Source organism: Ciconia boyciana, chromosome 8, assembly GCF_034638445.1.
Source record: "Ciconia boyciana chromosome 8, ASM3463844v1, whole genome shotgun sequence".
In the NCBI taxonomy this organism is placed as follows: Eukaryota; Metazoa; Chordata; class Aves; order Ciconiiformes; family Ciconiidae; genus Ciconia; species Ciconia boyciana.
This window is the reverse complement of record NC_132941.1, coordinates 51,888,554-51,902,874: the sequence shown is the minus strand read 5'-3', so window position 1 is coordinate 51,902,874 and position 14,321 is coordinate 51,888,554. Positions and strand designations below refer to the sequence as shown.

The following is a 14,321-nucleotide window of genomic DNA, read 5'->3' as shown; positions in this document are numbered from 1 at the left end:
GCATACAGTTGTGAAGGTGTGGGTGAGAACATGTGTGTGTGAATTTGTGTGGGTGCAGGGAGGGTTGTAAGCGTCTCTGAGAATGGGGGGGTGTGAAGAATTGTGCACAAGTGTAGGTGCATGTGCAAGCAAACGTGGGACAGTGTGGCAGCAGGGGTGGCTGTGAGCTTGTGAGGGTGTTTGCGAGCGTTTGTGCATCTTTGCGAGGGTGAGGCCGTGTGAGTGGCTGTACGTGTGAGGATGTGCGTGGGATGATACCTATGGTGGTGAGTGAGGAGGTGTGCCTGTGTGCATGGGCACGAGTTTCTATGCCAGTGCATTTGTATCGCATGGGGGATGCCCTGGAGCGGGCTGTCTCGCAGGACCCCCACGGTCCCCCGTGGGCACTAAACCACCAGCACCTTGAAGACGTAGAGGGCAGCGTTTGCCCCAGCCGGGGAGGAAGGGGCCCGCCGGGCCGGCCCCAGCCGGGAGCGAGGAGGATGGAGCACAAACCAGCGGGGAAACCCTCGACGCTGCGGCCGGGAGCGTCGGGCCGCGCTGGGCAGAGCTGGTCGGCAGCAGCGGGGGGGCCGGAGCCGGCCGTGCCCCTGCCCGGCTGCGCGGAGCGGGAGCACCGACGAGCCAGGGCCGAAACAAGTTTTGCAGCAAATTACGGCAGCGGCTTTCAGTTTTTATATTTTTATTATTATTATTAACGTAAACACTCACCCACCCGCGAGCAGGCGGTGGGGCCGGCAGCACCGGGTGCCCCGTTCAGCCCTCGCCCCGCGCCGGTGTGCCCCGCTGCCCTGGGGGGAGCAGCTGGGGCCGGCCCTCGTCCCGGGGAAACGAGCCCCCCCCCGGCCCCACCGCGGTTCTCCGGGGGACGTGTGCTCCGGGCGCCCATCGCCTCCTCCCATGATACCCCCTCCACGGGCCTGGGCACCCGTGGGGGCCCTCCAGACCACCACCCTGTCCCCGTTATGGGGTGTGGAGATGGGGTAGCCACCTCCTGTTCCTCCGCGGCTTTTTCAGCGGTGCTGACTTTTGAAATTGAGAAAACCCCTCCGGAGAAAAGGGGCACGGCGGGTCTGGGAGCCCTCCAGGAGGGGATCCCCCGGCTTCAGCCCCCGCACGGGATCAGCTGGCGGCCCACGGGGACTATGGCCCCGCGCCATCCCCAGGGCCCGAGCCCCCCGCGGGGGCTGACAGCCAGGACCCCCCTCCCCAGCAGCCCACGGCCACAAACTGCGGGATAAAACGTCCCCCTCCGCCGCCCGGTACCTGCCGCTCCTTTACCCACCCCAATGCCCTGTGCGCACCCAGCGCTGACTTTATAAGGCCGAGCCGGGTGGTGATTTTTTTTTTCGGGTTTTTTTTTTTTTTTTTTGGGGGGGGGGGAGCTGGGGAAGAAGAAACTCCTTTTCTCGTGTGCTCTTCTCTGCTGTCATTCACTCGGCTCCTTTCAGCATCCAGCCAATGGAGAGTGAGGGCCCGGGAGCAGCAGGCCTTGGCTAGCGTGATTGATGGGCAAGCGGGGCGGTGGGGCGCTCGCACTCCACCGCGGCCGCGCTCCGCTCCGCGCCGCTCCGCGGGGCTCTCGGCTCCCCACCGCCCGCGGCGGCGAGGGGTCCCCGGGGCACCTGTGTGTGTGTGTGTGTGTGTGTGTGTGTGTCTTGGGTGAGTGGCTCCTGGCTTGGGGTGGTTTTGTGTCGCGGGGGTGCTGGGTCTCATCGGAGCGGGACCAGTGTGCGTGGGTGGGGTGTCGCGTCTCCGCTCCTGGAGGCTGTCGGGTCCAGGGGGTGTGTGTGGCGCGGTCGTGTCTCGAGTGTGCAGCTCTTGTGCCTCGGCCGGGCACGGCTGTCGCGTCCTGGGCTGCGGGGTGTTCGGCTCCCGTGCCCCGGTCGCGCATGGCTCGGCTGTTGTGTCTTCGGGCTGAGCGTGTAGCTGGCGCGTCCCGGTTGTGCGTGGCTCTGTTGGTGTGTCTCGGGGTGCGCGACTGCCGTGCGATGGGACGGAGCGTGTAGCCGGCGTGCCCCGGCTGTGCGCGGCTCCGTTGCGTGCCGTTGCCGCGTTTCGGGGCGGTGCGGGGCCGTGCTGCCCGGCCCGGGGCGGAGGTCCGGCCCCGGTGCCCCGGGGCGTTGTGCGCGGCTCCGCTGCCGGGGCCGGGCGGCGGCATGGAGCACCTCGGGGCTCACCACCTGCACCAAGGCCAAGCCGAGCCCATCAGCTTCGGCATCGACCAGATCCTCAACACGTCGGAGCCGGGCAGCTGCATGGTGTCGCACCCGCGGCTGCAGGACTCGGCGGACTACGGGCTGGGCTGCATCGTGGGCAGCGCCTACAACACGGTCACGGGTGGCTACGGGACGAGCGGCGGCGCGGCCGGCGCCTACACCGGCACCTCCTGCAGCATGGGCGGCCTGCCCGGCTCCTACAACGTGAACATGGCGGTGAGCATGAACGGCAACACCTTGAGCTCGGCCGGGGGGGTGATCCGCGTCCCGGCCCATCGCCCGGTGGCCGGCGGCGTGCACCAGCCCCTCTCCGCCGCCGTGCCGGCGGTGAACGGCATGAACAGTCTCACGGGGCTCACCTTCCCCTGGATGGAGAGCAACAGGCGGTACACAAAAGACAGGTTCACAGGTGAGTCGGGCCACCGGAATCCCCCTTCTTCCCTCCCTGCTCCCGCCGCCCCGCTCCCTTCTCCGCCGCCCGGCCTCGGCGCGGCAGCCGGTGCCCGCCGGGGAAAGCGGGATCCGGCCCCGGGTGGGGAGATCGCCCTGGGAAGTCGGTCCCGGAGGAGGCCAGAAGCAAGAAGGGGTGGAAAATCAGGCGCATTCAGTCCCCGCTAAATGCGTTGGGTTTGTTTTTTTTTTGTTTGTTTGCCTTTTTTTCTTTTTTGTTCTTTTTTTTTTGTTTTGTTTTGGTATTTTTTTTTTCCCCGGGATGCCGCCCGAGAAAGGCGGGCAGGGACAAAACGGGACGGCAAACTCCGCACACCTCCCGCAAGCCCCGGGCACGGCTGCCCGCTCCCCGCCGCCCCGCCATCCGACCCAACACCCGCAGAAAATTTCCTTTAAAACCGAGGGTTATTTCGGAGGCACAGCCCCGCCCGGCGGGAAGGGAGCCCGGCGGCCCCGGCCCTCGCCCGCCCGGGAAGGCCGGCCCGTTGCCGGCCGCTCGTACGGCTCTTTTTTCCCGTGCATACCGTAACCGGGCTGTTTTTCTCCGGCTGCGGGTTTCGGCTCAGCCTTTCCCCCGCCAAAAGGGACTTTTTGCAGCCCCGAGCCAGGCTCGGGCTGGAGCCGCTTTCCGGACCCGCCGCCGTTTCCAGGTGTATCTGGGCTCGTCTTTCGGCGCTAACAAAGCAAAAACTCAAAACAACGAAAAGAAAAAAGCAAACACAAAAAGCAACGAAATTGCAACGGGAAAAATCAGCCCCCACTCCCCCGGCGCCCGCACCGGCTCCTCTTCCCGGCGGCGGAAACCGAGGCCCGATTTTTGCAAGTTCACGTTTAATTTCGATGGCGCTTGGCCCGGGCACGGCCGCGGGCGAACAAACGGGCCGTTCCCTTGGCAGGCACCGGGCTGATTTTCGCGGAGCCCTTTCCTGGCCCGGCCCGGCTGAGACGCACCGCGAGTTTGTCCCAGTTATTTTTTCGGGGGGGGGGGGGAAGAAAAAGAATAATTTAAAAAAACCCAAAACCGAATTGCAACTCCCGTTTCCACCCTGGGAAGTCATTTCCCGGGTACGAAACGCCGGGGCCGAGGACGGAGGCGATTACCGCCGCGCCCAAACGAAATTAAACCGAATCCCGTTTGCACGGAGCGCGGAGCCCCGGCCCGGCGCCGGGACCGACTGCCGCTACCGGCCCTCCCCCCCCGGCCCCGGCACTTCGCCGGGCAAGCAGCCGCCTTCCCGCCGCCAAAGCCGGGCCATGCCCGGCGGGTGCCCGCAGCACCCGGGGAAAGCGCCGGGGCCGCCGCCGCCGTGCGCGGGTGTCGGCGGGGAAGCGGCGGCTTCGCAAGCGGGGGGGTCCCCAGCCCAGCGCCCGGGAGCCGGAGCCCCTCTGCTGATGTGTCGCTGCTTGCTTCTTTGCCTCTCATCCCCCCTCCTCCCGTGTCCCCCCCAGTGGCCCTCTCACCCTTCACTGTAACACGCCGTATAGGTCACCCCTACCAGAACCGCACGCCCCCCAAGAAGAAGAAGCCGCGCACCTCCTTCACCCGCCTGCAGATCTGCGAGCTGGAGAAGCGCTTCCACCGGCAGAAGTACCTGGCCTCGGCCGAGCGTGCTGCCCTGGCCAAGGCCCTCAAGATGACGGACGCCCAGGTGAAGACCTGGTTCCAGAACCGGCGCACCAAGTGGAGGTGAGGGGCTGGGGGCTCGGTGGACCCGGGGGCAGGTGCTGGGGCACCCCTGGGGGAGCAGGCCCGGCTGCCGCCGGCTCTGCCAGGGGCATCGGTGGTTGCGTGTGGGGATGCGAGCCCTTCTAGTGCATGCATGGGGGGGTCACGCGTGTGTGTGCATCTGAATGTGTGCGTATACACGTGTGGGAGTGCATGGGTGCACGCCGGGTGTGTTCGTGCAGTGCCTGTGGATATGAATGTGCATGCGGGGTGTGTGTGTAGGCCGTGTGTGCACGTCTGTGTGGGTGCGTGCATGCAGTGTGAGTGTGTACACACCTGCGGGTGCGTGTGCAAGCAGGGCACGTGCGTATAACTTTGCACAGTGCTTGTGAATGCTTTTGTGTGCAGGCCCTGTGCGTGTGGGTGTGCACACACGCCGTGTGTATGCCTCTGTGTGTGTGCGCGTGCCATGGGTGTGTGTGCAAGCCAGACGCGCGTATGGATGTGTGCGCACCGCGCGTGCAGGCACCGTGCATTCTGTGCGTGTGTGCATGCTGCGTGAGCACACTGGGTGTACGTGCAAGTAGGTGTGCGCGTATACAATGTGGATGAACGCCTGTGTGCATACACACGGGCACGGTGCGCTGTGCCGGGGGGACGTGCGGTGGGTGCAGGCGGTATCACCGCAGGCCCCGTGGGTGCAGCGGCTCCAGCGCCCCTTTCCTGGGCAGCACCGTGCGGGAACCCCCGGCCCAGCCCGGCCCGGCGGGGTGCGCCCGGGGGGGCAGCGAGCCGCGGTGGAGGGGAGCGGCGGCAGGAGCGGGACCCGTCGGTGCACGGCCCCCGGCGCCGGGCCAGGGCCGCAGCTCAGCGTGGGAGCGCGGCTCGGGCCCGATCCTGCACCGGGGGCTGCCGGGGTGTCGGGCCCTGTACAACGCAAAAAATTTCACTCCCGCGGGGTTTACGGCACCTCCTTGCCAAAATGCCATTTCTTTTTTCCTCCTTCCTTCCTCTCCAGCCGGGCAGGGGAGGAAGAGGAGGCCGGGCTCACATGGAGGCTCCCGGGCTCCGCCGCCGTGACCCTGCCTCTCCCAAGCTGCAGCTTCCCGGGGTGTCCCCGGGGGAGGCACCCCAGTCCTGGGAGCATCCCCTGCCCCGGGCTGGGGACAGGCACCCTGCAGGGGGGAAACTGGGCAAGGGGCAGCTCCCCGGCAGGTCAGAGGAGGGGGGTGTTGCTGGGTGCTGAGCACCGGGCGCTTGGGCGCAGGCAGGCGGTAGCTCCTTCAGGGTGCAGGAAAAGGGCTTCCCCAGGGTCTCCCTGAGGGTGAATGGGACAGTGATTGCCTGGGGATGCAGAGGCTGGATAAGGAATGGGCGACAAGAAACTTGAAACCAAGGGTGTGGGTGAATCCCCTCTCAGCGAGTCCTTCCCTAAAGAGCCCATGGAAGAGCAGCTCCCCAAGTGCCAGGAAGTCTCCAGCTGGAGTGATCTCTGTTAGCTGGGAGCAGAGTCCTGGAGGAGGAACAGTCCTGCCGTGGCCTGCAAAACGAGGTCAGCTATGTCTTCTAACCTGGTTTCCTAAGGAAGTGAGGCAAATGTGGCTTGGCTGGCTTTCCATCTGTCTGTCAATACTCTTTGCGTCTCTTGGCTAAGTTCAGCCCCCTTTGGCAGAGGAGCAGAGGATACAAACCTATTCATATGTTTCACAAAAAATAGCTGGGTAAAGAGAAACAAAATCCTGGTTCTGCCTAAGGGAAAGGCTGCAGCCTGACCTCAGCCATAGTATTAGACATGGGAGAATCCCCACCAGCCTGAGACAGAGGGACTCAGGCTTGTAAGCTCTGCTTGTTTGCATCTGTGCACACTGGGCATTGCGGTGGAGATGCGGGTGCCCCTGGCCGATAGCACGCCCGGCTGGCTGCTCCGGGTCCCTGTGCAGCAGTGGTGGGCTGCAAGCGGTGCCTGGAGCACTGGGTGCTGGAAGGAGCCTCTCACAGGCGCAGTGTGAGCTAGGCAGCGGGGAATATCCGAGAAGAGGGAGTTACTTTAAGCCCTTTGAGGGTTTTAACTGCTTAAATAAAGGCAAGTTAGGGGAGAGTCTGGCCTCTGCCTCTTGCCCGGGCGTCTCTGCTGGAGTGAGATGGCTGTGTGATCCCCTCTCCAGATTTGGGCTTTTGCTTGAGACACGGGCATCGAGGTTTAGTTCCTTCCAGGCAGATTTGAACCTGCAAATCCCAGCCTGATATGAATGCATGAATGGGCCAGCTGCTTGGAGCAGGGAGATATTTGGGAACTGGGTGCTCACAGCCACCGTGCTCCTGACCGCCCTGGATGTGGGGCTCCCTCCCTCCTCCCAGAGCATCTCTTCATTGTGCAGGGAGTCATTAAATATTCATTGAAGCAGAGATGGAGCTGCTCCCGGGCTGCGTGGGGAGGGCCAGTGCTGCTCTGAGCCCCCTCTCTCCGGGACGTCTGATGTGAGATGTTGACACAGTGATTAGAGCAGGGACTGCGCCCCGAGCTACCTGCTCCCAGGCGGGAGTCCTGGCCGCACGCCTGGAGGCTCGAGTGCCCCAGAGGCCGATTGCCCACATCCAGCCCTCTCCCACTTTCCTGGTGGGGAGCCAGGGACCCCCCGCCCTGTGCTCCGAGATGTCACCGTGGAGCTCAGAGCTGCCACTTCCAATCCCTGCAGCCAAAGAAGATGAGACATCTCACATCCCCCTGAGCTGCTAAATTAAAAAGCTGCCATTTCCCCTGTCACTGATCCACTGAAGCTGTCAGGAGAGCATTGGCTGGGCCCGGGGGGTGTGAGTGAGGGACAGGGTGCTTTTGGGATCATCCTGGGATCAGCACTGTGAGCTGGCCCTGGACTTTCCCAGCAGCATCACTGGAGGTACCAGGTGATGTTTACCAGTAAAAGCAGAGGTGACCGCAGGCTGCAGCCTCCAGACTGACCCGCCATCTCAGCAAGGGGGGTGTGTGGGGGATTTTCATTGTGCTTTTAAGTATGTTCAGGCCATTCCTACCTATCCCGTCCCCTCCTCCCAGACGGCCCAGAGCTGGGACCCTACCAATGCTGGAAAGGACCCCTGCAGGCCCCCTAATCCCCCCCCTCGGCAGGATCAGCTCTGCTGGTGTCATTCCAGACAGACGCATCTCCAGCCTGTTCTTAAAAATATCCTCCTTCACCCTGCCCAGACAGTTTATTCTGGACTTTGATTCTTCTCGCTACTAAAAATGTGTTTCTAGTGTTTAGCCGACATTTTGCTGATTTTTGTCCTGCCTGCCATGGGCATGTTGTCGCCTTCATCCACACTCTCGACAGCTGGCCACTGCAGCGCAGTGGAGGAGATGGCAGGCCTGGGTGCAGGGAAGGGGATGCCCGGGGTGACGTTGCCCATCTCCCAGCCGTGTGGCACTGCCACTCAGTGATGTCTCACCTCGCTCCTGCCCCATGCTCCTTGCTGGGATATCGTGTGCTTGGCTCTTGCTGCTGGGTGCAGAGCACGTTTGCAGGGAATCGCACCTTTTGCAACCCTGTTGCGTGCCCCTTTGAGTGTTCTGGCTCTGCTTGGATTTTTCCCGTGGGGAGAAAATAAACCAGAGCTGTGGGCTGCTCCCGTCTCTCTTTGATCGGAGCAATTTTTGCTGTGGCCAGTAAGATAGACAGCCCCAGCCTCCAGTTTGTGGGAGTTACTGGCAGTTTGTGCAGGGAATGTGGGACCCTGCTGTGGCTAGGCACCCTCTTTTCCTGCCTCCCCCAGCCCTAAGCATCCAGCGCAACCCTTTCTCTCTGCAGATGCCCCGCTTTTGCTCCCCCAGGCGCCCCTAACTGCTCCCTCTCTTCTAGGAGGCAGACGGCGGAGGAGCGGGAGGCTGAGCGGCAGCAAGCGAACCGCATCCTCATGCAGCTGCAGCAGGAGGCCTTCCAAAAAACCATCAACCAGCCCATCCAAGCCGACCCCATCTGCGTCCACAACTCCTCTCTCTTCGCCCTCCAGAACCTCCAGCCTTGGTCTGACGACTCCACCAAGATCACCAGTGTCACCACCGTCGCCTCCGCTTGCGAATAAGGCTGGCACCTGCCGGCAGCACGTGCACCTTCTGCAGGCGGGGCTATCCCTGGTGGGACGCGTGGCATCCCAGTTTGTCCCCGGGGAACGCTGGCACCCCGCATTCCTCCGGCCACACGTGCATCCCACGCGCCCAGCTGGGGAAACCCTCCATGAGGACTGAAAGAAAGGGAAACAACCCCAAAAACTCTCCCCACCCATGGGGTTGCTGGAGCGGTGGTGGTGTCTCGCCTCCCCCCAACCCTTTTGTTCTCTTGAAAGTCTCTGGTGCCGACCCGTGAACTTGCTGACGTGCTGCCAGACAAAAAGCCCAGCCCTGACAGACACGGCCGCCGGCATTCACCCAGCCGGGGGAGAGAAAACTTCCTTCAGATTCTGCTGGTGGCGGTGCAAAGCCTGGGGTCACCCATATATATCCGTATATATATATAAAGTGCATATATATATACACACCTCAGACTGATGGCTTGAAACAAAAGGAGGAGGCTCCCTGGAAAGCGCGTCCCTGCCGCCAGCCTCCTCGGGTCGTCCGCGCTGGAGACGTTCGGGGATGCAACAAATGGAGGAAACAGCAGCAATTTCTGCTTGCACCAGATGGGAACCCTTCGGATCTCACCTCACCGTCTCTCCTCCCCTTTTTCATTAATTTTTTCTTGCGAGGGGGGAATAAGAGAAGGATCTGACAGACTCCTGAGAACGGTAAATATGATATCTCAATTGTATGAAGAGCCCAAACTGTCCCCGGCTGCCACGGACTCCGTGCCCATCAGCGTGTATTTTAATAACGAGAAGACCTTGGTGGCAGTTTGTGGGGGTAATGCAGTTTCTTTCCATGGATTATTTCCATATCATTTGCAAAATGTTGTCCAATGTTTTATTTTACCTGTTTCCCTTTAGAAGGCAGTTCCTGATGGCAAAAAATCGATTTCACTCTCAACCGTTTAACTTAGTTGTTTCTTTAATTGTACCGAGTGAATGAGACACAATTAAACAAAGCACTTCTTATAGCAAATGCCAGGAATATATATATATATATACAGTATATATTTTTCAGTTACTTATAATCTAAAACAGCACTGCCAATTTAAGCAGCTAGTACAAACAAGCAATCAGAAAACCTATTTTCAGTGAGATTTTTAAAGGCATTCATTCGTTTGGTTTTTTTAAGTTATGCACTTATAAGGTGGTTTATGTGTATTCATTTTATAAAGTGCTTGTGTAATTTATGTGGAAACGAAAAAGAAAATAAAAAAAAAAATCTCCAGGGTACTGAATAAATCATTTAAAGCCTTGCTCTTCCCTGTCTTAGTTCCCCGAGAGGAGACAGCGTATCACAGCTAATGCTGGAGCCTCCGCCATTTGTTTAAAATGAAAATAGAGTTAGTGTTTCCATTTGACTTTGCTCAGGTCCGCTTGGCTTTGGAAGCTCCAGAGGTAGTTTGCTGTATTTTAATCCCGGATCCTCTAAACATTTTCAGGCTTGAAAATGCCTGAAAGTGCCCAGCAGTGCATTTAGCACCCGCTTTAATCAAAGCCCTTCTGGGGGGCCTTGCTGAGGGTGGAAGGAATCGCGCAGGGGTTTGGCCTTAAACGCATGTTGGTAATTTCTTGAATGAGACTTTGGAGTGGGGTCTTGCCTGGGCTGGGGGGGTCTAGAGGTATTCATGTCTCAAACTTTATATAGAAAGTGGCATTTGGATATAAAGAAATCTGCAAGAGTACATTTTAGAGACAATCTTGTAGGGAATTATTGTAGGGACCCTGTTTTCTGTTCATACTTGGCCTTAGTTGGGACATCGTCCCTGGCTAGGCAAGCCTTTCTCAGAGGAAAATCAAACCGGTGGGAAAAACTCCCATCGGCGTCCTTGGGAGAGACTCCCAGCCTTACGGCCAGGGAAGCTGTGTTGACTTCAGCCTGGCATTTCCTTCCAGCACTGGGAATTACCGGGTAAAGGATGTTGGAGGAGAGGACTGAAAAGGGTGGCCAGCCACGAGCCGCTGGCAGGGACCCCCTGACGTGGCCCTGGGGGCCAGGCTGCCTGTGGGATGCGTGCGACAAAATACCCCGAGCCTGCGGTGTAGCTGGACCCGGTGTTTGATAGCGCTGCTGGAAGCTGGGCCCTCTGGATGCAGCGTTGCTGGGGAGCTTGTTAAGGGAGTATATGAATAGCCTGCTTTATCCAAAAATCTATTATTGCAGGATCGGGCTGAAAATTTATGGTGCTGCAGGATTTTCCCATCCTGCAGTCCAACGTGCAAGCGAACACAGAGAAACATCTGCAGCGATGGAGAGACAAGAAGCCAAAAAAGAAAAAAAAAAGGAAAAAAAAAAGATGAAACACAGGAAAATAAGTAGATACAGAGAAGACCCATTTTTGGAGATATCTTTAAAAGATACCTGATTACCCTCAAAAAACTGCTATAATAAAACACCTTGTATTTTTTTCCAAGATAAATTTCACAGAAGTCTTTTGTTCAAATTCTGTTTCATACCACAGACAAATTTTTAGGAGCTTATTAAGCTAGTTATTTAATACATGCCCAACTTTGGCTACAAAGATAATGTTGGGCTTAGGGCTTACTCCTTCAGGAGGCATTGCTGTGTACAAATCTTTAATGGTTTACGGTTTGTTGCAGTGTACGCTTTTGTTTTCAAGGTTTCTGCGTAGGAAAAGCACCAACCACAAAGTAAAAAAAAAAGGATGATGGAGCTCACTGTTGATATTAAAAGTGTTTTCTATTTTATTATTATGACACATCAATATCTTAAAATTTAATTCCAAGACAGCCATTTTATAATATCCACATTATTCAGTTCATATTCCAAAATGTTCCCCAGCGAAGTCGAATGTATGATAATTCACATTTGAGTGTTTAGATACAATATTTAGCTACACCTTGTTCTCAAAACTGTTGACTTCCTCCTTTTCTTATCAATCTTTCCTGTTAAAAAAAAAAGACCAAAAAGAAAAAAAGAAATCTTCATATGAAATGACAATATATGTAACATTGGAACCAGAAAAATAGTCATCCAGTCTTTCCTGTCCCTGGAACAATTGCTTCTGGAAGGGGTTTCTGTTAAAATATTTCTCCTGGATTCATTTTAAAAATTGGTTTAGTGGCAAGAGGTGTTTTTGATATCTGCATACGTGCTTCCAGTTATTAATATGATGATCTGTACCTAGACAATAAAAGTTGCCTGAAATATGATGGAATTAAATCAATAAGCAATGACATGAAACGATGACACATAATGATGTGTTTTGTAGACCGACATCACCTCAGCCATATCCTGGGGCCATCCATACCACGTTGAAGGCTGATTTAATTTTTCATATTATACCTACCTAGGAACAGGAATAAAATTGCATTAAGACGCCTTGAAAGTCACTTCCCCCTTCCCTCTATCTCAAAATATAGCTAATCCCAAATGTGAAATGGGAGTTAGGAAGAAATGTTTTTCCACTGTTTGCCTGTATCTAGGAAATACAGACCAAGGTAGAGTGAACTTGGGCTGGAGGGGGAAAGCCTGCGTGATACCTGCAGCCGAGGGCACACGGGCATCGCAGGAGAGTGCACCGTGGTCGTGCACACCTCTGTCGCCCGCAAGACTGCCAGGGACCAAGAGCCATCGATCATGTTGGGTTGGCTATGGATGTGCTGAGTTTTTGAAGGCAAAATCTGGGGGGGGTGGGGGGGTGGAAAGCACTGTCTTTGCAAGAGCAAGCGGAGTATTAAACATCTGTGCAGAGCTGGAAGAGACGAAGCCCAGCTGGACGTGCTGCGGTTGTCTGGGTTTGGTCCCAGCTCAGCAAACTATGTGGGCAGGAGGGAACCAGAGGTCTGGCCCCCATTTAGCCAATTAGTTAAGCACATGAGTCATCCAAACGAGGATCAGTTGGTTTATCTCTGTGGAGGGATGGGCCCAGGGAAAGGCTGAAGGGTCTTTGCTGGAGCCTCCTGCCTTGAACGGAGCCTGCAGTTGTGCTTTTTCCTGGGCACATGCCAGCATGTTTGGCCCCTTGCAGTACGTGCATGCTCCAATTTCTACGTGAGTACTTGGTAAAGACCACATGCAGCTTTTCTTGGGCTGCGTTATCCTGTCAGTGGGGCATTTGTTGTATATTTAATGATATCTTTTCCTGCAGCAGCACCTGTGAAAGTCACCTGTACGTGGCATTTGCTGGAGAAAGACCCAGGCGAGTGTACGTGTCCTCTAATATGGTTTGTATAATTAATAATAAAGAGAGGCTCTGACCCCACAAACACCTATATATAGGATCATTTTCATTATCTCATCGGGACTGTTGATCAGTATTTTTGGATGTGCTCCTAATTAACCAACCCACCAAAAAAACCCCTTAAAACCAGGGCTGCTGACTGGGCACGGTGTCAGCAGCAGCCCAGCCCCGCGGGAGGCAGCCCCCTCCTCACCGCCGAGGACAGCTTACATACGGTCATGGGCTGGATTGGGTAGAAAATGCAAGCCGATTTACTGACAAAACTGAAAATGGCTTTGCTGAAAACTGTTTCAGTTACCGTAAAAAGCCAGCCCTGCCTAGGGTTCTGGGACAGCTGGAACTTTTTGAATTAATCTTTTTTTTTTTTTTTTTTCCTGCCAGAGGCAGACTGGCTGAGTGACGCTGATTTCTTTGTGCAACACTGAGCTTTGATGGCTGCTTATTTGAAAAACGTTTGTGAAATAAGATTTGGAATTATCAAAATATCCCAGTTTGAAATTTTCTAAATGAAAGGGTCTCTATTTGTGAAGAAAAATTAGGGTTTTAAAAAATGTTCTTAAACAAATTTTAAGGGAAGACGAAAAGCACACAAAGCTATAGACTATCACAATAAGCTTCTGCTGGAGTCAAACTCTCCAGATTGTCTCCATTTTTGCAGATCTTTTGTTTGCGAAGTCAGCTGGGACTTTGATTTTTTTTTTTAATTAATGTTGTTATTATTATTTTTGCCTTTGTTAAAGTAGGAAATTTCTGTTTGATATGTCAGCGCTTGCCCAAGATTAGAACAGAGGTTCTTTGCCCCTATTCCTTTCTATTGATCAGAAACTCCTTGTTATTTTGGTAGTTCTAAATGGATTCTATACATTTATTCAAGTCAAACTTAAAACTGTATTCAAAGAAATTTTTTTTCTTCCAAAGGCACCGAAAAAATCTTGATTTTCCAAGTCTAGCAATTAATTTTTGGCCTCCTTTTTTTTGCAGCTAGTCATGGTAAGCATGGGGCTGGCTCTGGCAGCTCTTAGCTATGTAACTCCTAATTAATTACATGACAAACCTCCAGACAAAAGTCTGAGCACCGAAGGTGTGCAAATGCCCTGTTGCAGAGAGCTGCAAACCCTGCCCTGCGCTTCCTTGGGGCTGGAAATTCAGTACTTACCCTCAGCTCAGCCGCCCTTCGCCTTTCTGCTTCTGGAGCAAAGATAAAATGAGCAGAAATAGATGGGGAGTCCCCGCTCCAATTTTTGAGCAGGAACGAGCAAGGCTTGAGAAAACTCGTTTTCTCGTTGCCTGCAAAGAATGTAAACCTGCTGGTCTGAGAGCTGCGGTTAACTGTCTGTCTTGCCTCGACTGCAGACGCCTAAAAATAACAAAGCAGTGATTAAAAAATATCAATCAATATATACTTTTTTAACTACAGTTGGGAAGCTGTACAAAGATGGGGATAGATGAAAACATGGAGGAAAAACTCTGTTTCCCAGGGACTTTCATGTCTCAGCAAGAGGAATTTTTTTTTGAAAGTAATTTTGTTTAGCGATTGGTACTTGCTGTTGCTGATGCTCAGCTTTTGGGCACGTGTCAGGGCTGGCCAGACTCTTCCTCTCTGGGTTTTCACCTAGAAAGCATTTGCTTTGCAATGCTGGTGGTCAGTGGGTGCAAGACTGAGCCTGG

General features: G+C 55.4%; 1 protein-coding gene across 1 annotated transcript; it reads left to right on the top strand.

The window, feature by feature from the left end:
• The first annotated feature begins 2,159 nt into the window (after positions 1–2,159).
• Positions 2,160–8,412, top strand: TLX1 (T cell leukemia homeobox 1). The gene is made up of 3 exons (XM_072870614.1): positions 2,160–2,628; positions 4,155–4,356; positions 8,190–8,412. The coding sequence occupies exons 1-3, from the start codon at positions 2,160–2,162 to the stop codon at positions 8,410–8,412; spliced, it is 894 nt and encodes a 297-aa protein (XP_072726715.1).
• The last annotated feature ends 5,909 nt before the right edge of the window (positions 8,413–14,321 follow it).

Bases quoted from the DNA above. Each gene is read 5' to 3' on its own strand.
- TLX1 (XM_072870614.1), top strand. From the start codon at position 2,160: ATGGAGCACCTCGGGGCTCACCACCTGCACCAAGGCCAAGCCGAGCCC. The intron at 2,629-4,154 runs GTGAGTCGGGCC...CACGCCGTATAG, and splicing joins CACAAAAGACAGGTTCACAG to GTCACCCCTACCAGAACCGC. The intron at 4,357-8,189 runs GTGAGGGGCTGG...CCTCTCTTCTAG, and splicing joins AACCGGCGCACCAAGTGGAG to GAGGCAGACGGCGGAGGAGC.